The sequence below is a fragment of the Thermobia domestica genome, unplaced genomic scaffold (assembly GCF_964235325.1).
Source record: "Thermobia domestica unplaced genomic scaffold, izTheDome1.hap1.1 HAP1_SCAFFOLD_99, whole genome shotgun sequence".
NCBI lineage: Eukaryota > Metazoa > Arthropoda > Insecta > Zygentoma > Lepismatidae > Thermobia > Thermobia domestica.
The window spans coordinates 692,965-717,065 of NW_027655887.1; the positions used below are offsets into that span (position 1 = coordinate 692,965).

The window sequence follows — 24,101 nt, forward strand, 5'->3', positions numbered from 1 at the left end:
AACCCAATTAAATTCCTTATTAACTTCACTAGCCTTCTCAACTAGTATTAATTTATTTTTTTCTTAACAACATCATATTATTGGAAAGATAACAGAAGTTAACAGTATAATCTCCAAGACTATACACAAAAACTGCCAGATTATACAATCACATCCTTTTCAATGCATGTCTGGAAAAATGTATGACTTTTTCTTGAATGCGCTAATATCGTCGATTGTCATTACGCCAGGTAACTTCGGCTCTGATACAAATATAAGGTTATGTTGAACTACACTCTCCGCCGAAATCATGGTGTTGACTGAAAAGACAAATAAACCAATTCAACGTAAGGAATATTAATATGCTCACAATACTGACATGGAAGTATGCCTATGAAGATTAAAAGTTGATCGATATTTCAAGCTAATTTACCGATTGCTTGTCATCAGAATGCATTAAAGCTTAAATTGAGTTATGTAGCTGGCTAATCATATCATCAGAATGGTAATTCAGTTGTGATCAATCCTTTATAAGAATTTATTGCTCCAGCAGGGGCGGTTGGTATGTTGCATACAGGTAGTTGTGCAATTGCATATTTTTTATACACTAAAGGATTTTCTTTAAGTATTAAAGTAGTGTTTCAGTAAAAATAAACATTTGCTCGTCAGCGCAAGACATCTCTAGAAAATTCATTAAAAACCAGATGTGAATGCTCAAAGAGCATTGCCAGAACGAACTTAAAAAAGAATGAATTTTCTTGTTAATTTCTACAGGCTTTATACCAATTGTTGTATGTACTTTATTATTATACTTATTAAACAATTATTGTAATATATCTATCCATTTATAATTTCCTTGAGTACTACATTTTTCCACATGTTTTGATTAAGAGTTCTGTTAAAACGTTCTATGATATATTGTTTTACGAACACACATGCTCAAAATGGAGGGCTCAAAATTGAAAATTTCGCAAAATATCATCTCTCTATGACTTACGGTTACCGACATATGGCACCTTAAATCTCCCGAATTCAGAACTTTTTTGGCCAATATCTGGAGAACAGTAGCCACTTGGCCAGTGGTCACCGATTACTATTTGGTACCAAAATGCTCACCATCCTCTTAGGTATTGATCAACATTAATATGATCACTACGACTTATGGTACCCGAGATATGGTTCCTTAAATCTCACGAAATCGAAAAAAAAATTCATCACTTCTCCCTGATAGGTTTTGATGCTTTATCGTATGGAGGACTCAAAATTGAAAAATTCACAAACAACAGACACACATAAACATAGAGAATTCAGTAACGAACTTTTTAAGTTCGTTAAAAACTGAAAGTAAGAACGATATTTACATTTCCAGCTGCAACGGTTGTTGCCACTGATTCAGTAACATTGAACACATGCTAGGAAGTTCCTATTTCTTAACACAGTGAACCGGATTTATATCTGCATTGCTGGTATCTTCCCGTGTTATCTACGAGCAGTTGCAGCCACTTCAGCAACTGGTAGTTAGCTTCAGTGATAGTTACCAATTCCTCCATTTGACAGCACTCGACTCAATTTGTAAGGTGGATGAGTCACAGTAGTTTGGAAGACGAGAAGACTCACTCACAAAGCACAAAGTCGCAAAGAATAATATGTGTCTGGTAGTAGTAATACTTCTTTTAGGCATAATTTTGCGGAGTTGGCTCTCCCGGAGTTGGACAATTGGCCTGCAGAAGTATGAACAATTAAATTGATATCCAGTCCACTCCTCTGATATTTTCATTTTGCTTGTCGGACAAAATTTTATGAAAGGAGGCTTAGGTAGTAATGCAAAAACTTGAATTTTAACAGGGGCGTAACTTTAGGGCCAGCAGTCCAGGCGGGTTCGTCATGGTTTGATAGCCGGTAGACTTCGCCCTTGTATGATTGGGAGACGCCAGATTATGTATTACGGTAGTTTCATAGTATAGTCTTAAGCAAATTTTTTCCTCCCTGGATTTTCGAAAGGGGTTCGGTTCTTCGAAATAATGTCAAAACATATTAGATTTGCTTACTCATTCATTACGGTATTTAATATATTTACTGTAGCTAATAAAGTTATGCAATAAGCGTTAATAATAATTGTTTTACATGAAGAACTTAACCGTATATTGTATATTGACGACTTCGCTTGTGTATCGATCTCCCATCGCCTCTTGCGGGCAGGCAAAAATCCTACAGGCGTTTCTGGTCCTAAATAATTTTACAGGTAAAAAATAGAGAAATTAACAAAATATAAAATAATTTCGTATTTTAACTTTGTGCTCAAGTCGGACAGTTTTTAAGAAAGCTAACTGTCTCAAAACTGTCCAATACCGGCTCTCTCTCAAGCAAATTGTTTTCGTTTCGTTTGGTATTGTAATATTACCAGTTGTGAAATCAAGAGATTCCAACATAAAAAACTAGGAGGTATGTCTAATGAAAAACTGAAATACAAGTGCAACAATGATTCAAATATTTATGATATTCCTTCCCATTCCACCCAATTACGTAATTTAAACTAACCTCTTATCAATATTTTTGATATAAGTATTTTGATGAGACGAAATCTTTTAGTTTTACTCCCGTGGTTACACTATAGGCTAAAGGAGACGGTAAAGTGAGAATAAATGAAATGGTGAAATTGTAAAAAATAGGAGAAAACAGAACCCCGAGAAAACTCACGCATATGGTGTTTTTCACTATAAAGCCCACTTGACGCGAGTTTGGATCGAACCAGGGACACCAATTACTTTTAATCTAGAAAATAATTTGTGGCAGTGAAAGAACGATACTGGGGATTTTTATAATAATTAATCTTACTATGTGCAGATGTCTATATCCTCTTTATGTTTAATCGGTGTCTTAATTTTGACATCATCAAATTCTCCAATTTAAAACTTCGCTACAGTTAAGAACTGAAATGAGGAATCTCAATAGACAAATGTACCTGTAATATGGTGTACACAATGTGTTCTAAACCTAGTCAAATCACACAAACATTGAAAAATAGTTAAATATCTAGCGCTTGCAATCGTGGTACGTCTTTTTTCCTACCACGAAATATACTGCAGAATATTTTCAGCAACACATTCAAGTTTTCCAATTTACGGTAATTCTCACTGAAAACCGGCAAATCACTCAAATATTAATATTCATTAAATGATGTCTCGAAGGAAATAAAAGTGTCCCAAGTATAGTGGCTAGCAAGTATGCCTTTGATGCAGATGGTACGAAGTTCGATTTCCGGTGGAACAGCACAAAAAATTAATCTCACGATTATTCACTTTCAATAGCCATCTGTCTATTTTAGCTTAAAGGACATAATTGTCGGAGATTAAACTGAAAGTTGTATTTCATTTTGTTCATTCATTTTGGAAGGAAACAATATTAGATTTCATGCTTCTTTATATTAGAACAGCAGACAAAAGTACATAGTTGGTAACTGAATTTCTGTCCCTTATATGCATCTGATTGTCTGAGGAGAGACGTGCTTCTCTACGCCAAAGAAAGCGGAAAATAACTGCGGTAGCGATGCTTTCTATTCAATAAGATTTAGTAAACATCTTTCCCGATTTCAATCGGAAGGAAATAGAAAATTTGCAACTCGAAAAGAACAAAGAATGAACTTCCATTTTAAATAACGCATGGTTAATTTAATTAAATAATTTCTTGCGTGGATATATGCATTTTTCTTTGTTTTTCCATTCATGTCTTACAGCACATATTATATATTCTATTTATCTCTTGTTCAATAACATCGGTATAGAAATTTTATATACAAATAAAGTATATAGAAGTGAATTGACTGTGATTGATCAACATTTGCGAATGTACGACCACTTTCATATTTCTCGAATATTATTTGGATAAGAGTCAAGAACACCGAGGAGGGGATGACTCAACTCGTACGTGCGCACATACCTTCGAAATTGCAATGGCTGCTTCTGCAGACGACGAACCGCTACTAGGATCCAGTACGTAAACAAGTAACGGGACCTTTTAAAAGAGAATGTTTTATATACACTTACTTCAAGTTAATTTATGAATTGCTAAGTAGTGCACAATTTAATTTCTATTTTTATTTAATAATATTACATGTATGGACAGTTTGTTAAATATTCTTCCCCTTCATTCACACATCTCTGATAGGAAACTACTACTAGCCACCTAAGATTTCGTCTTGGAGTATCACTGTTGCTAATAAATACACCTTTGTAACCAGATTGGTGACCTTTATAATAATTTGTATCAAACAATTTTTGTAGAATAAAATTATTTCTAAATATGTTTAGTAATTGAGTTTTTGTTAAAATTTTAAATAATGTTATCCCAGTATTTGTCAAGATTCCACTTTTCCGTGTTAAGACTCGAGTTTTTGGCTATGATGCAATAAGACTCAAATACGTTTCTTGCGATTTAAGAAGTAGCACAGTGCAAATAGCGATGTCCTGAATTATATGTTCTGATCTTGGTAGATGTTGAGAAGGTCCTGAAATTGTTTGCCTTCCCTTGATTCCCTAATACGTTCCTCCACTTTGATGTTAATATATTTTTTGTCATGCCAATGTTCGATCCCTCGAAACACAAAATATGTGGTAAATGGCACTTCATTAATTTTTATTAACAAAATAATTTCTTATATTGACACAGGTTCTTTTCCAAATTTAAAGGTGACTTTTGACATATTTTCAAGTTATCTTTTTTAGTAATTTTACTAATCTAGATGTCAAACAAAGAAATAATGTAAACGAGATCCATTTTCGAGCTTTTCCACCTTGTTTCCTGACTTCAGTAAATTTCTAGTTCTTATACTCTTAAAGTGTTTTGCGTGTATTTCTCCCACCCTGACAATGTAATCTTATCGCAACCATCGGTCATATCAATACTAGCACATTTATTTAATTCTTCTGGCAAGTCATTAGGTGAGGTCACTAACCAGTAAGCTCTTATGTTCGTACACTGCCAAATATTAGCTTTTATCTGCCAAAAGTGACATCAGTGTAAGAAAATATTTAATGTATCTCCCGTTTCCCCCAAAAATTGGATCCAAAATAATTAATCACAATACTGCCTAGCAACGGCGAAAGAGTGCTTTCTATCACTAAAACTTCTGGTTTATCTTCAAATGTATATTATCATTTTGAACGCATATTTTTAAGATCTTGAGCTCGCTCATTTTAAATCCAAATTTTGGGAAAAATAGGAACTGAGATACTTTATATAATTTCTTACGCTGATGACACAGTAATAATTTATAAGACCGAAGAAAAATTACGAACTTTACTGAAGCATTTGGAACAAATACAGTATATCCTAAAATTACATTTGCGTTGCAATGGGAAAATGGTTAACTCCATTAATATTTTAGATTTCACTTTTTATAGGAGTAAGAACAAATTCCAATCACAAACATACAAAAAACACTACGACTAACATCTACGTATATAAGAAATCGGTTCATCTTTGGCAGATAAAAGCTAATATTTGGAATAATACGTACAAATATAAGAGCTTACTGATTTGCGACCTAATGACTTGCTAGAAGAACTAAATAACATTGCTAGTATTGGTATAGCCAATGGTTACAAGATTACTTTGGCAGAATAGCAGAAGCATGCGCACAAAACTTTCAACAGTAAAGAACTAGAAATTCAGTGAAGTCAGGAAACAAGAGTGGAGACGCTCCTAAATGGGTCTCGTTTCCATTATTTCGCTGTTTGACATCTAGAGTAATAAAAATTGCTAAAACAGATAATTTGAAAATATGTGAAAAGACGTCTTTAAATTTGGAAAGGAGTCTGAGTCAATGTAAATTATTTTGTTAATAAGAATACATAAAGTGGCATTTACCACATATTTTACGCTTGTGAATGATCCTACCTTGGCATTCCTAACACCAAAGTTAAGGAACGCATTAGGGAATCAAGGAAAAACAAACTATTTCAGGACTTTCTAAACATTACTAAAATTAAAATATATCGTTTAAGGCATTGCTATTTGCATCGTGTTACTTCTCAAATTGAAAGAAATGTATTTGAACCTTATTACATCATAGCGAAGAACCTGACTCTTAACACGGAAAACTGAAATCTTGACAAACACTACAATAACATTATTAATATTTTTTTTAACAAACTTTCAATTACTAAACACATTTACAGAAACTATTATTTAAAAGAAAATACATCAGACTTTGTAAAAAAAAAAAAATGTTTGATATAAATTATTATAAAAGTCGCCAAACTGGTTACAAACATATGTTAGCAACAGTGACACTGCAAAGTGAAATCATAAGACTGTTGCTGGTAGCATTTTACTAAGAGACGTATGGAAATGTTAACAAACGGTTCATAAATATGTTATTATTAGACAAATAGAAATTAAATTATGACTATTTAGCAATTCAAGAGTTCCCTGTTTAATTACTACTGTTACTTGTTTAATTATTGGATCGACACATCCTTATAAAGGACTGATCAAGACTGAAAAGATATGAGTAGCAGCTACGTAACTCAATATAAGCTTTATATCATCCTGATGAAAAGCAATCGATAAATTTCTTTGAAATATCAATGAATTTTTGATCTTCAGAGGAATACTTCCATTTAGTATTCTGATAATTAACAAAGAAACAATACTTAGGTTAAATAATAATAATAATACAAATCTCTAAACTCGCAAATATATACATACATACATACAGATACATATACATACATATATACACACAGATGTTGATTCAATTGTGGCCGGTTTCTCGTACAGGGGCAAACTGGGTTTCCCAAAGGTGGAGCGAAAGTCAAAATCAATGCTGCGTACTACCAGACTCATGTCCTGATTGACATGTACCAGCATGATATTCCAGCATTGTACGGACGAGGCTGTGAAGTGAAGTGAACGAGGCTGAACTGCACTAAGAGAAAGTATCAAGCCACACGGCAAAAACATTACTGCAATTCTATTACCGTATGCCAGCCCAATGGACTAGTGTGCTTTCGGGCTCCTCACATGACGACTAGTCCATTGTCAAGTCCACACCGTCTCCGGTCTATGCAACGCCGGTTTCTGGGATGCAATACCCACGGCATAATTGCAACGCAGTCTCCTGGAATGAAAACTTCGATGCTGGGCAATAATTAGTAGAGGCGGACTGTAGACTGAATACAACCGGTAATGAAAACACACCATTTCCTAGGTGAGTAGAACATTCAAAGAACATATATACAGGGTGAAACAAAAAGGTACGGCAAAATTTCAGGGGTGGATTCCTTATGGCTTGACAAGCAAAAAAGGTTCATATGACCATATGTCGGGAAACGCATGTTACGGCCATTGAGCCGTCTAATGGTGTGAAATAGTCACATTCTGGTCGCTCCTTAATGTGACTCAATTTAAACCTCAATGACAGACCCTAATTAAGCTAGGAAGATAAATTTGGTATCTATGTATCTCTGAAGGACGAGGCTTTCCGCCGATATGTAGTTTATGTATGTGGGGGGTACCACGGCGGACAGGGGAGGGTAATTACGGTTTTTTTTTTTTTTTTTTTGCATCAGGATTTTGGGAATGGCATTCCTTTCCCCTTGTGTACACTCATAAAATGCATATCGGCGGAAAGCTTCATCCTTCACGAACACAATGCTACTAAAATTATCTTTCTAGCTTAATTAGGGTCTGAGTTATTGAAGTTTAAATTGAGTCACATTAAGGAGCGACCAGAATGTGACCATTTCACACCATTAGGCAGCTCAATGGCCGTAACTCTGTAACGATGCATTTATCGACATATGATCATATGAACTTTTTTGCTTGTCTACCCATAAGGAATCCACCCCTTTCAATGTTTCAAAGATCTTTTAAAACTTTTCTCAGAAAGCGACAAAGTGTACATATGTTAATAAATGATCAGCTGGAATTATAAGAGTAATACAATACAGTTATAGGAATTGTATTTAACGTTATTGTGATATGTACAGATATACACAATGGCAATTTATCAATTAAAAAAAGTTAAAATAGAAAAAAATTGGAAAAGATATCCATAATTTAATATTAAAGAAATCTTGGAGGAAACAGTAAAAGAGTTGTAAATGAAATCTTTGAATTTTACGTCCCATGGTTATGCCGGTTAGGCTAAAGGAGACGGTGATGATGAGAAATGAATGAACTGGTGGAATGAAAAAAGTGGGAGGAAACGGAACAACCCCGAGAAAACCTACAAGCACGGTGTTTGTCCACCACAAAGTCCACACGGCGCGGACTGGAATCTAACCAGGGACCCAAGCACCGGAGGTGAACGCTCTACCATTGAGCCACCGCGCCCCCGAGTAAAAGAGTTGTATAGAAACTAAACTCAACATGTATAAATAAAACAAAATTGACCAAAGCACTAAATATATTAATAATACTTGAGTAACAGTTTCGAGAATGTAACATCACCTTCATCAGACACGTTATGGAAGTGAAACAGAAAGTGAAAGAAGTTTGTGCCTACCCTTCACAGAGTCAATAAAGTTTTTCTTTTCACTTTTCACATACACTTGTAAAAATCGTAAATTTTTGATTGTTTGCTTGTTACATACTTTCTCTAATTATTTACACACCTGATCTGAATTTTGGACACCTACCCACATGACAATGTGTTTTGTTACAAGTTCATTTGTTTTTTAACTCTTCCTGCTCCATTTTGTCAAGTACTGCATTCCATAACTAATGAAGCATAAGTCCACTCGTCCAGTTCATTAGTATCTCTTTACCGTGTTTATTAATCTGACTGACCTCCTTTCCACTTCCATATTACATCTCTATTTTCCCCTCTTCAGCCCTTCTATTCTTTCCCATGTTCTCATTTATTGCATATAGTGTTTCTGTGATGTTTTCTCTTCCTAACCTGACGTCGTCTTGATGTTGTCTTTCTTCCAATCTCTTTCTTATTTTTTCTATGTATTCCATATTAAATTCTTTACAATTAATTCTACGAACTACTTTCTCTTCTGTTCCTATCTTCTTTTTCTTTCCGGTTTTCCTTCTCTAAGTCCAAAATCCTCTTCCCTCCTTTCTTATATGCTTTCTCTTCTACTTTCCTCAGCAACGTCTTAAGAATTTCTGTCTTATTACTTAACCTCTCAAATCCGAACCATCTCTCTTCTTCTTCTTCTGTCTTTTCTTCCTTCCCATCTATTCTCTTTTTCCTCAAATCGTCTCTTTTATCCATTTTCTATTAGCTATCAGTGAAGTATTTCCATGTCTTCCTTTCTCATTCTGTCGCCACTATCATTTCTATCCTTCTTTGCATGTTCTTTATAAAGTTTCTTTAGGTCCCTCACTCACGTCACTCCTCTTATAACAGTATATCCAAGCAGAGCATTCTTTTCTGCACCACTTAGTCCAACTTTCTCTATAGTCATATCATAAAATTTATCTTATTCTCCTCTTCACTTCTATTTCTAACTATTCTTTTTTCTTCATCTTCATTTTTTTTTTCAACTGACTTCAAGTCTCTTTCCATATTCCCAGACAATCGTTTTCAAATTTACAAAACATTATAAGATTCTGTTTTACTTTTTTCACTTCTTCTTCCGACTTGTTCATTAAGATTTCTGCAAGTGTCGGACTCAATCTCGACCCTACGCTTAGTCCTTCTTTTAAATATTTCCAAAGCTATAATGAACAATATAAAAGTAAATTCATTCCCATTATAATTATTTAAATGAATCAATAACATGCAGTTAAAGTTAGTAGATAAATTGTACTGTTCCTTGGAAGCTTGAAGCTCATCTTTTATACATCCATCAGCAAACGGTTCTATTCTTGGTAGTTTCTATTTGCAGCATATTAATATTTTATTCTTTATTTTTTTAAGGTTTCTGAATGTACATTGCAGATCTATGTCTACGATTTTTATATGGGTACGATATATCTGATTAGGATACAGTCACTACACTCAAAATGTATGGCATTATTTATGATTATTTTCAATTACATTAAACATTTTCTTATTCTGGTCATCTGCCTATTTCTGTGGAATCTAAAATTTCCATATAATATGCATCAGTAATTACACTTAAGTTAACCCACTATTTACCTGGGAACATGGTCACACGTTAACAACTTTATCCGTATGTTCCTAATGTCAACTTGATGTCTGTATCTCAGCACTTGTAAATACATTGTAAAGTACACAGTGCCTCAAGCTACAACATTTAAGCATATACGTCGTAACATTTTTTCTTCTTTGTTCAAAACTATACAGGTGTCTTTAGAGAACTTCGTAATGATTCTCAATACATCAATAACCAGCAAAGCAGATAAAGTAGCTTGTTAAAAAATAGAATTCACTTTTTTATTTTATTTTATTAATTTATTTATTTTACGTTTGTTGTAGGTAAGATCACCTTTGCAGTTATATTACTTTCTGTTTCAAGAAACGCTTATTATATATATATATATATATATATATATATTATATATATATATTGTAAATTTGGTCACCTATTTCAGTTTGCCATTTTTCAATGCAATCAATGATGGCCAAAAATGTAAACGCTTCGCTGTATTCATGATCTTTCTATTTTCCACTACACACACATACACACACACACACACACAATATGCGTATAGTTTACGTACTCTAATGTAAAACTTCCAAAAACTACACTTAAATGGCCGAGACTAAGTTAAATTACTGGTCTTAATAAAGCTATAAAACAATAATATATATATATATTTAATATTCACACTGATCAAGATTTTGTATAGAATTCTATCAGGCACTCATGCTATAGAAATCTTTGTACATTTTTCTATTCAACTACTTTCCTTAGAATTGTATAAATAGTAGACGAATTTTCCTATATTACTCTTTATTTCGACGATAACCTATTTTTAAAATTTTCTTTTTTATTATCTAATATAGTGCAAGACTTGGCCGTTCCAAGTTTATTGTCACTATTTTCTCAACCGAAAAAAATTAAATGTCGATTCCTAATGATTTAAAATTTTTTCAGCTGGCCAGACCCAATCATAAACTAATCTAAGCGTGGACACCTTTTACCAGTGGCACGACCATTAGTTCTTTGGCAAGTATTACATTCAAATAGTTCGAAATTACCTTTGAAAATCATACTTTTTTCTTTTTACAGATTCATTTTCCATGTTTTATTTTATTATTAGCACCGCAAGCATTCTTCAAAATTCTACTATCATACCTGATCTATCAGAATCATCATTAAAACTGAAATTTTCAGTCATTTACAACTGAAATAACAGGTATTAAATATTTTATGTATTAGAAATATTTACCAAGAGCCAGAGATGCCCGTTCCCCTGAGTGTTTGGAAGCAATCCTCCCAAGTTTACCATCCTTTTCCCCTCAAAAACAGAGAGGGAACACTGGGTGTCAGAAAATCAAGTGAATTTGCTTTGCAAACTAAATTTCATTTCGGAAATTTTTCGGTACTTTAAAGCATCACTGTGGTGTAATTAAAGCTTAATGAAAAGTTATGTCCCACCCGAAAGAAAGAAAAAAAAAATCCATGGGGACAACCTAATCCTACAATCCGCCTTTGAGGACCTCAGACAAGAGGACCAAGAATAAAAATTCTTCATTAGAAAATGCAAGTATTACCTTCATCGGGTTTCCTTCCTTTTCCTTTGTAACGGGACTTTCTTTCATCAGCAGGCTCAGCTCCTGGCGTAGCATTCTTATTTCCAAGTACCTGGAAAAAATAACTAGAAATAAGTTCTCATTCTGTAAAAAAATGAAAAAAAAAAAAAATACTTCAATGTATTCTGAAAGTTCTTAATTGTTGTTCCCTCGCATCAGTTTAAGTGCGAAAGATCACTGCATGAAAATACTTACTTGTCTGTAGTAAGCGTAAACAGAAAAAAACGAACAATTTCATACATTTAAATCCTGTACCTCATAATATCTCCCAAGTATACCTGAAGCACTCATTGAAATACAGCGTGTCGGCTTGATTTGAGAATTTCTTGTTCCGCTATCTGATATGAACAATATGTTTCTATCAGTTACTTAAATGTTTATATTAAAGCTTATTGTCTCCTTTGACAATAACATTTTTTCTAATGTGTTTCTGAAACGCATAATAAACTATTTGAACTTAGATAACAGAACAAACTAGGTTGAGTTGAGAAGAAAAGTATTGTATGATTACATAAGAAATATGATACAGTTACTGCGAATTTAACGATGAGTTCAATCTCAACAGTAAGGAAGTAAGAAGTTCTCTGGATTAAGATCTTGAGAGAATCAGTGGACGAAGCTAAGCAGTGTACTACGTATCGTTTAGAAGTTTGTATAACTAAGCAAATGTCAAACTATGATTAACTTCCGAAAGTGAAAACAGACTCTTGCTAAATTTAACTTATTTGTGTTTATATGCTTTGTGATCAGCCAGGTAATAGGATTAGGCCTACAGTTTAAAGTGGGATCTTTACCATTGTAGTTCGTCCGATGCTCTTACACTGGGACACACGCTACCCACTAGATTAGGTATAAGAGCTAAAGTAGCTAACGCGATGCATAGACAAAGGGAACGCAATTTAAATTTGATATCCAAAAATGAAAATGAATTGAAATCTTTAATTCAACTTACAATGATTATGCCCTTTAGGGTAAAGGAGACAGATTAATGGTAGTGAATGATTATGAAAGAACTGATGGAGTCACGGAATATCTCTGAGAAAACTCAAGGACACGATGCTGTCCACAAGACTTACATGGCCTGAGATCGAATCATGGACTGCTGGCACCAGAAGTGTGTGTTCTAACACTGAGCTACAGCATACGGCAAGTTTGTCATTCAAAGACCACATATAATTTACAAATGAACATCAAAGCTATACAATTAATCGAGGATAAACTACAAATATTTCACACAGTTCATGAAATTAGATATGGACCTTACAAAAACACTACGGTATCCTTATCGGGACTATTCGACATCACTAACAGATAATTTAACGCAAATTAAGAATCTTGTATATACATGGTCCTCCACTAACTACACTTTGATGTAACTATATTTGTACGGATCTTCACTGATATTTACACGTTATGATTTTACAAGATTCTAATATATGAAAGACAACGTACTACAATATTACAACGTAACTTTTGTGTACTTATCAAACTATATAATTTAACAAAATCAGTGTTTTTACGAAGTTTTACATTACTGAGCATTACACCATGAAATTACATGACTTTATAATTGATAAACAGAAATTGTAGCGTATAGAAAAAAAAAAATATGTTTCTGATTTATTAGTCATTTTTCATTAAACTTCAATATATAGTGGTATACACATCTGATTATCTTTCCAACAGATTCAAAATATAATTGTGATAATTGTAATTTTTAGCACGTGAGGCATGGTTTAAGAACTTTTTACAGATTTGAAGCATAGGTTACGTAATAATTGCTATTGCTGCCATCTAATGGTCATTTTCTGGCAGGGTTGGCTGGTTTAAACCAAACAAAAAAGAACGAAAAATGCTTTAAATCGTGTGAACGGCATGGTGACGTTTCAACATATTAAACCATCTTCATTAGTTTTATCTCCTTTAATCAAGGTGTCCCATGTTCAATTATCGGTCGAACCACAACTTTTCTTTCAAGCGTAAACCAAGTAATGGTTCGGATGTCAGTTTAAGCTAAAGTCATCTTGATAACCTCGGTATTACATAAGGATATTAAGCTTAAACATACGAAACGAAACCAAATGATATATTTCTGCTTTCCTGAATGCCTGTTGTTTTATAAAGAAGCCAAGGTTGCTTAAATTGGCGAAGTTTATCGACTGCCTACGTAGCTTCCAACATTAGGTTGGATTGGACTTTGTTTTAATTTTATTGAATGATATCTACATACTAAATATGTAAGTTAATACTTCAGTTTTAGCGTACTGATTATGATACGTTGACTGTAAAATTTTATATGGAAATAATGTTGCCAATACTTAACGAGAAAAAGCGGCTAAAATCAATAGCTAAAAATGGCTAGAAAAAAAAATTCACGCTGAGACAAAGTTAAATAAATTCGGTATCTATAATAACATAAAGGTAAAGCAAAACTCCCCTAACAAAAGGCAAAGATCCTTTCGTATCAGTTGCCTGTACCGGGCTGTATTTGTTTCAACTAGTTCAAAATTGTGGCTTAAATTTTATGTAGAAAATATAACATTTGCACACGGTGCAACACAAATATTCTTAAAATTGAAGAAAGCGTTTTGTTTTTAACCTGTTCCTGAGTCTATTCTTTACTATATTCACCTGGTTGAATACATACTTCACTTCCGCGTTCGAATGTGGAAGCGTTGGTATGACACAAAACCAACGAAACTAACTCTGGTAATGGACTGTCTCCTCAAGCATCTGTATACTGACGTAGTTCTTGCAAAATTCTTCAGTTGAAGACTTACCTATTTCATGAAATTTATGTTCGCCACTAATTTTCGATTTTATCGATATTATCTTCAAATCCCAAACTGAAAGCTAAAGCTAAGTCAGTGAATGGTTCACTGGTTTCAAATCATCATTGACACTGAAAAGCGACATTTTCTGAAGGATGTCTATATAATCAGGAAATCTATTCTAAATTTCTTTAACGAGTGTTTTACTCAAATTTACACTTCTTCCCCGAATATTTTTCTCAACGTCTACTGGTAACTTACAGATTTTGAACTCATTCTCTATTGTGTAACCAAGGTATGGAGATGGATCAATATGATCATCAATACTGACATTGAGAGAGTCAGTTCTAGAAGTAGAGTTTAGAATTCTGCCACTTACATAGAGAACAAATGAAACTCCACAAAATAGCAAAATGACATACATAATATATCAAAAAGTGGCTAAACTCAGAAAATGACTAGTAATGGCTAAAAGCAAATAGCATATGGCTAGAAAAGCCACTAGTGATTTCTTTGAAAATTTGTGGATAGCCAGGTCCTTAAAATGGCCAGATCTAGCCACAAAGTGGTTAAATTGGCAACCCTACATGCAAAGCAAAACGGGATTTTCCCGTTATTGTTTTGCATTTAAAGTCATAACTAGATTTTGCCGGTGGCTAAGGGGGAAGTTTCCAGATTTAAGAAATTTACTGACCGGACCACCCAACTTTATAATGAAACGAGACAGTCCCGATTCCCGAATAAGCGAATATACTGGTGTTGGAGTGAAGTGGGTGGAACTTCCATTCTGCTGTACCAAGTCCAAACAGAAGACAATTTCTCTCGGATGTAAGCCGAGAAGAGGGTTGGATTCCGCTTTAAGCTTATGTGACTCCTTCCAGCATAACCCCGTTGCTGCGTAACACTACCAGGGTGAAACGAACTTATTTCTGTCCATATGTAATAAAAATACACAGAGCAAATTATTTAAACCAAAAAAAGCTGGTTTAAACAAAAAACCAGGTTTAAACAAAAAAACGTTTAAAAAAAGACATGTTTTTGCCAACCATGTTTTCTGGTAAGATTTCGAATTCTAAGCTGCACATCATAACCGGAAATGTATAGGGAGGTACTTCATCCTCTGATGATATTCTGAAAATCATACTTTCGAATAAGGACATTACAGTGTCGTTTATATATGCACCAAATGTGCATAAATGTGTACTAAATTTGCAATAAATGTGAATTTATAGTCAACGTTACATTACGTTTCAACAAGAAAGCCATTTATAAATAATTCTAAATATGCCACGTATACGAACAAATGTTGCATAAACCTTCGTAAGTTTTGACATAAAATGGTAACTGTGAGCCAGCTTATGCCATCTATTAACACATGGAATTTTACTTGAGGCCATCAGGCAATATAGCAACATTTACATATTGTATATATATATATATATATATATATATATATATATATATATATATATATATATATATATAAAATTCATCTCAATTTATACACATACAAATATATATATATCTATATATGTTTGTCCTCGCGGTGAAATATCGCACACGCCCGTTTTCTCATTGTTTGGAATTCATTCCACGAAACATGGTGTACTTCGAAAGATGATTCCGTATCTATTCCATGGATGGGTTTGTTCAATGAAGCATTTTTCATAGGAGTAAAATTTCATCTAATTCTTTTCCTGATGGTATACTTCCACGAATTGAGGCAACATTGCTTCTTTGTACGGACATGCTTATACGTTGCGTTAAAAAGGAACTGGTTCTGTTATCTCCAGTTAAAAGAGTAATTCCTTGACCCATTTCCTTGATAAAATTGAGACCTTCTTTGCCCCAAGCTCCACTGGTTTCCACAGCTATAGTTACGAATTGGTATTTGTCAATAAGGTTACTATATTTGTTTCTCTTTTCTGTTTCTTTTCTACTAGCTATGGCACCAGCTTGAACCGATGAAGAAGGAATATTGGAAGGAGTGAACATGTCGGCACATGTGAAGTCCCAGACCAAGGCTTTACCTCTTTTCCAAGGTATCAATGTTAATCCATCAGGTCTCTTGCCGCCTGATCGATTGCATCCAGTTGATACTCGTATTGATGGTATCCCTGCTGAGATAAGAGCTCTCATTATTAACTCGTTAATCACGGAATATCGTGGGGGTCTGCCAGCACTTTTTATTTGTATGTGTATAAAATGAGATTAATTGTATAAATAACTGTATATATATATATATATTAGAGTAAAGTAGACACACATAATTCAAGAAATATACAATACAACAGGCACTTATAATTTAAAAATATATAGTACAACATGCACTTAAAATTTAAAAAATATACAAGAAAATGGATTTATAATTCAAGAAATATACAATACAGTAGGTATTTATAGTTCAAGAAATAAGAAAAAAGATCTCCTCCAGTTCTTTACCAGAGGGTAGCGTTCCCAAAACTGACGCAACGTTCCCTCTTTGTACTGCCATACTGACGCGTTCCATTAAAAAAAAGATTGCTCTAGCGTCTCCTGACGATAAATAAATGCGGTGTCCGACTTCTTTTATAAAGTTAAGACCTTCGGGACCCCAGGAACCACCTGATTCGATAGCTATAGTGTCAAAATGATATTTGCTGTACTTCCTGCGTTTTTCTGTTTCACGGCGAGCAGCCACGTTGCCAGCTGGTGCTGAAGAAGAATGTTGATTTGATGGGGCGAAGGTATCGGAACAAGTAAAATCCCACAGAAGTGTTTTTCCTTTCTTCCACGGTATTAGGGTCATACCATATGGCCTCTTACCGTCTGCACGACTGCATCCCAACGGTTCGCGTATAAAAGGAACACCTACTGAAATTAGTGTTCTCATGATAATGTTGACGCTGGAGTGGCGTGAATGTCTGCCCGCACTATTGGCACAGGAGAGTCCGTGAAAGCCCTTCTTGTTTACGACACTTCTACAGGCAGGACATCTGTGTTGCTCGCAAACATCTGCTCCCAAACGCAGTGCACTGGCAATTCGAAAACTTTTTTTTTTTTTTTTTTTTTTTTTTATTAGTGAATGTTTCTCATAGTCTTTGTTTTTTTAAAATTTATTCTATTATTAACAGACCACGTTTAACAGTAGTAAAGTTACATAGCCTTTTGAGGTTTGTGATTTGATATTTGTTATTTAACTAAAATATACGCTACCTTATTGTCTGAGCCAGAGCTAAAAATCCCGATTATTGGGTGGGGAGTCAAACACGGACATTCAAATTAAAGATTGTAGCAATGTATTTATTATCCTAGCATTTGATTATTTTCTTATTTACAAAGTTAGACAAAAGTCTTGCAATATTTCCACAACCCAAAAAAGAAGGCGCGTGTATATGCTGTGATTGTATATGTAAATATAAGGTCAAACTGGCCCAAGAGATAGAGCGGGATGCGGACTATTTAACATGGACCCCGCATTCCGCCAGTATCTTTAGTTAATTTTTATTGACAGTGACGATGAGTACACAACAACGTTAGATACGCACAGTGAGCCACAGAACAGCAACTTGCTGGTTCCAGAAATTTTGTGCAGCTTATAAAAATGTCGATCAACAAAAGTTCAGTCGCCCCAGGTAACAGATTTTGAAGTTATACGACACGCCATTGAAGAAAATTAATCCATCAGCACACGACAGCTGTCAAACTCGGCATGTCCTAGTTCACTATAGTGTGTCACTTTCACGAACGCAGGAAAACTATCAAGAATTATCGCATTGTACCACATGAGTTGGCTCCGGCTCAGGCCCAGAGAAGATTGTCTCAGGCAGAGTGGCGAAAACTGCTGTAAAATTTACGTAATGTGCGTTTCCTGAAACGTATTGTCACACGCAACGAAAAGTACATATTTTTCCGAAATCGGAATGTGTAAAAATAATGGTTGAGCAGTGGCCAACTTCCAGAACCGGTCATCAAACGGAGCTGTATCGTGCATAAAGTCCTGCGTGTAGTGGAACTACGAGGAGGTAGTTCATTTCGAGTTCCTTCCTAAGGGCCGTGTCATCAATGCCGGCCTTTATTTCGATGTATGCTGAACTACGCCAAAAATGAACTGCATTGGTGGACCGAAAGCGCGCCCTGCTACAACAGGATAATGCTAGTTACACTCGGTTCGATAAACAGAACAAAAAATTCCGGAACTTGATGGCATCAAGCTGATTCCACACTCAGCGTATAGTCCTGACCTTGCTCCTTCGGATTACTACTTGTTTCGGTTAATGGCGCACTTCCTACAATCACGATGCTTCACCAACCAGCAAGAGGTGAAAATAGCAGTGACTGATTTCTTGGCTTCTAAGAACATGACTTTGTATCGACATGGAACTAGCAGAAAGGTGTCTGCAGACAGTCCAACACGAGGGGCTATACTGTCAATGTTAACCTGCTTTTATTGTAGCGTAATAAGCACAGGGTACATTGTGTATCAGAATATTGCACGATTTTTGATTCACCCTGTAACTTTTAAATGTTATGAACGTAATAATTTTGTAGACTCTATTTTGTTGTATGTATATGAATATACATATACTCAATATAATCATTTTATATATCTTCATCAACGAAATCGATAATTGGATTGCATATTGCCTTTTTGAATTTGTTAACAGTTGTCTTGCTTTGTTGGCTCATACTTATATATGTAATCTATCAAGTATCAAGTTAAACTTATTTTACAGTTCTTCAAATCTTAAATATTATTTTACAAATTCACTAGTCAAATACTGATATTTAATGTTTCGTTTCGCTTGTCATTATTGATTTGAGGAAAGCAGTGCTACTCTGCTATCCAATGAATATATGTATGGAGAGCCTTTTATATTCCCTGTGTAATTTATGGACTGGATTCGATATCGTAAACGTAAGTTACATTACAAAGTACTGCTCAACAACAAAAAAAATTGTTGAAGAGAGAACCTATTTTGAATTTTGAACAACAATGAAAAATCTTACCATTATTATCCATTAAAGTCATTATTTTCTTATTTTTCCTTTAACCAATAGAATAACTTCTACCAAATCCTAATGAGTTAACAAGCTTTTCTGTTCTTATTATTCTCAGTATCACGATAATAATGGAATCTATAAATTATTATTTACTAACACGCAACTTCACAGAATCTGCCTCATTTGCTTTATTTGCTTACGTGAAGTCGTTTCAGTACAACTATTCCCAAATTAATGTGAGAATAGCGAGGAATCAAATTAATTTCTTTAAAAAAAATGCTGGTGTAACTTTTTTTTTTTTTTTTTTTTTGTAAATAAAGTATTTTCTTTCTGATGCATAATCAAAACATCAAGACGTAATAAATAAATTCTAGTCACTTTTCTGAAATACTTGGTTAGTAAAACAGAATTTCAGGAAAACAAAATTTGGTAATGATGACTTCAGTACAAGTAAAGCGCTCTATCGTAGGACACAACCTTGTCTCGTTATTTATTGAATTGTCTAGGTAGAGATCTCAGTTAGGAAATTCTATTTCTTTCTAAAACTACCAAAATAACGAAGATGATGGTAATATAATAATATAGAAGCAACACCAGAATTTGGAGTTCATAAGAATGTACATAGTATTTGAAAGTACTTTAGAGCACGTGGAATGTACGTCCAGTGATGTAATAACTAACTCATGATGGTGAAGTTGTGTAGCAATTAATACTAATGGCACGGCACTGACCATTTAATTTCATGATACTTTCTAAGATACTTTTAAAATTATATTAAGATTTGTTATCGTTATAAATGGCGAGATCGGCATTAACTACAATTTTAATATAATCGTTTCTTTTCTCGTTACTATGAATTGAAATATATATATATATATTGAGAAATACATTGTTCAGACCTGTGCTTTTTATATAATTTTCACCCTTACCTGAATGGATAGTTTCCGGAAGTTTTTTTTGGTCCCACATGCAACATGATCCGAAAACCAATCCTTAACTTCTTGAAGGGGTAAGGATCTTATATATTCTATCTGTAACAAATAATAATTAATTATTATTAATTAATATTAATTAATTAACGACAACAGATCACTATGTTTCATAGATAGATGTATTAATAAATAAATAAAACATTTTACTACGAGAAAGGAGAGAATATTCCAAACTTTCCACTTTCATGTTGCATTCTTGTTGTACGAGATGATTCATAAACATATATGTAGACGGTATAGAACAATGACTTTTTGTTTTAATACTTGGTACTATAATATTTTGGTAGGTGATATATTTTTTTAAGCCTGTGCGTATCGCGTGGGAGTACTTGCTTTGCAACAATGGAAAAGCGGGTGTAATTTGTTATTGGAGAAAATATCCTCAAGACGGTTTGTGAAGTCAAAATCAACAAGACTACATCAGGTCAGAACGATACATCGTTCGATATTTAAGAATCGATTTAAAGCATAATCTTCAAATAATTACTACTTACAATAAACTACAATCAAATAACGTAAAAATAGAATACTTATTTCTGCGAATAGAATACTTATCGCATCAGGGACCCCACACACCAGAGGTGAACGTTCCACCCCTGAACCACCACGGCTCCCACTGTACTGTACGTATGGAGACATGATACCTCATCGCTATCATACAGTAAAGTAATAATAGGTATAATATCTTCATTATCTATATCATACTATTCCTTGTGGGTAGGGGAAAAAAAACTGCTCTACATGTGCCACATAAAAGAACAGAGACTAGACACGTGGTCTACAAATCTCTTAACTACTTTCTTCAGTGCATATACTGAAATTCTTCTTTGTTATTTGCATGAACAGCAAGCTAGTAAAAATCTGGCATCATTCGTAAAACTGATTTACTTTTAAATTATTACACATACTGTAAGAATTGCTGACTATATTTGCAAAATGATTACGGTTTGTAAGTATTACGTAATTTCTTAGCGTATATCTTTAGTTTAAACACAAGACAGTACATACCTCCTTTGTTTTCCTATCAAATAAATAGTCTAGAGAGGTAACTTCATCCCAGTTTCGGCTAACTTCCTCCTCGAGATGAATATCAACACACAACTTTGTCTTTATGAGAGACTTCTTCAAGTCTTTAAATTCCGAGGCTGTTACTTTGTCCAGTATATCTTTAAAGGTCTTTAAAAATGTTTCTATTCTTTCATTCACATACTCCCCACTGTTAAAGAGAAAGAGAAAACATTTTTTTAACATCAGATCCACAGTAAATAAGATTTTCATTTATATATATATATATATCAGTAGCGGCTCGATACCATAAATCTGAGGTAGTTCTGCACAGTTTGCTTTTTGTACATAGGTATATTAAATTTCTCGTTTACAGTAATTAATTATAAAATGTACATCAACCAGCATATTTTTTAGCACTCTAATTGTTATAAATGACAATTATAATTGAAATTAACAAATATATATACAACTCCACTGTATCATGCAACCAAAATACTATTGTTTTGATTATTGTGTGTCAGTAGCGTATTTAGGATTTTGTTTGGGTAGGAGCTATACACAGTATAAGAATAAGCACTTAATTTTTCCTTTTGGATGCGTTGAATTTCGGGGGAGCTTCAGCCCAATAGCTGCCTCCTAAATACGCCACTGTTGCGTACAACAAACTTTAAAAATACTATATCCATATCGTAAGAAACATACTGTTTTCAGATACCATAAAAATTTCGGATTCACGTAATGTCTACAGGCAGAAATTTTATTAATGATACTGAATTACAGATATCTTATTTTATCGTTTGTAAATTAAGTCCATCCGATGTGCCTTCTGCTGTACAAATGCCCTATTACTCTATCATTAAAATTCAGCATGGTGGATATGAAAATCACGCTTGATTGATAAGGCAGCCAAAGCATTGAGTCTTTCCTGGCATATTGTGCTTCTCAAACATGTTTTAACCACTTTTAAATTAGATAAGTAACGTTCTGCTTCAGCTATTGTCATTGGGGTAGTTAAAAGAATTTCCAAAAGTTTTATGGTTTCCTTAAAATTGTCACACAAATTGTGTTTGTTCAGAAAATTTGCACGAACTCGAACATGGAACACTATTATTTCCAAAGCGCACAACAATTACACTGAAGACCTTTATCAAAAACAAGAAAACGGCGCCTCATGTACTGTACATCACGTCGTGTGTCTTCGGCTTCTTCGGAAGTATTCGTGAGTTCTGAGCTGCTGGAAGTGCAGCTTTAGTAAATTCTATCTAACAAACAAGGAAAACGTAATGATGAAGATTTTGGTCTCAATGCTAAAGCATAGGGCAATCCGTGCACAGCTCTTGCAATATTATTAAGGTTCATAAGGTGTTCTAGTAATTCTATGCTATGTAGCATATCCAGCAGTACAATTTCAGGACACTTAAACACAAAACTCAATTAAAAATACATTTATCCACTAAAATAGCTGGTAGTTCTGCAGCTCTGCAGCACTATATATATATATATATATATATATAGAGAGAGAGAGAGAGAGAGATAGATAGATAGATATGAATAAGTAACAACTAACTCTAACTGCAATATTTTTCTATTTCTTTTTTCAGGTTGGCTCTACGGCATTGTATGCTCACCAGACGCTAGGAATCACCATTGGTTTCGTCTGCAGAACAGTTTGGCTTCATATGCAGAACAGTCTTCTGCCATCTTTTTTTAATTTCAAGGTGTACCCAGAGCATAAATTCATAAAAGACTTTCAGCACAAAACTGGAGCAATATGTTGCCATAGCGAAGTATTTACCAGAGGGTTAAACAGTTCGAAAGTGGTTGAACGAGTGTGCAGGATGTGGAAAGAGCACAGCTTTCAGCTACAGCAGCAACTGATGACATTATTGAACGAGTCCGTATTTTAATTCTGAATAACAGACGAGTGACTGTTGATGAAGTGGCAGCCAATATGCATGTTGGTCGTGGTTCTGCACATGACATCACGCATAACAGGCTCAACTTTCACAAAGTCTGTGCGAGATGCGTTACGAAAAAAAACTTGATGAAGAGCACAATCGAAACCCTGTGAGAGTCTGTCAGCACCTACTGGACCGTTATGCTAACGAAGGTGAAGCGTTTCTCAGGCGAATCATCACTGGAGATGAAACGTGGATTCATCACTTTGAACCAAAAAGCAAACGCAAGCATGGAATAGAAGCACTGTGGATCTCCTGTCAAGAAGACATTCAAGAGTCATCTTTCTTCAGGGAAAGTGATGCTCACAGTGTTTTGGGACTCAAGGGCCAATTCTGGAACATTACCTGGGACCGCCGCCCATACGCTTAAACTTTTTAGACGCTGTGTTTCGAGGTGTAGGAATATCTGTTTGATCCACTTAAAGTTGCTCTCAGAGGCCGTCGATTTAGCTCCGATCAACAGGTGAAGGAAGCGGTGTATTCGTGGCTTGCTGCGCAAGCAAAAACCGCTTTGCAGAAGATGAAAATGAAATGAAATCTTTAGATTTTACGTCCCACGTTATGCCGGTTAGCCTAAAGGAGACGGTGATTATGAGAAATGAATGAAATGGTGGAATGAAGAAAGTGGGAGGAAACGGGAGAACCTCTAGAAAATCCACGAGCACGATGTTTGTCCACCACAAAGTCTACACGGCGCGAGCTGGATCGAACCAGGGACCCCAAGCATCGG

General features: G+C 34.5%; 1 protein-coding gene across 1 annotated transcript; it reads right to left on the reverse strand.

Annotated features, from left to right (window-relative positions):
- Positions 1-12: 12 nt before the first annotated feature.
- Positions 13-21,621, reverse strand: LOC145676345 (nardilysin-like; the record flags this gene model as incomplete). The annotated part of the gene is given in 4 exon segments (XM_081747195.1): positions 13-299; positions 11,621-11,711; positions 20,343-20,444; positions 21,414-21,621. Coding segments are annotated over 4 exon segments (541 nt in total), but the record flags the coding sequence as incomplete, so codon positions are not given.
- Between the last annotated feature and the right edge of the window lie 2,480 nt (positions 21,622-24,101).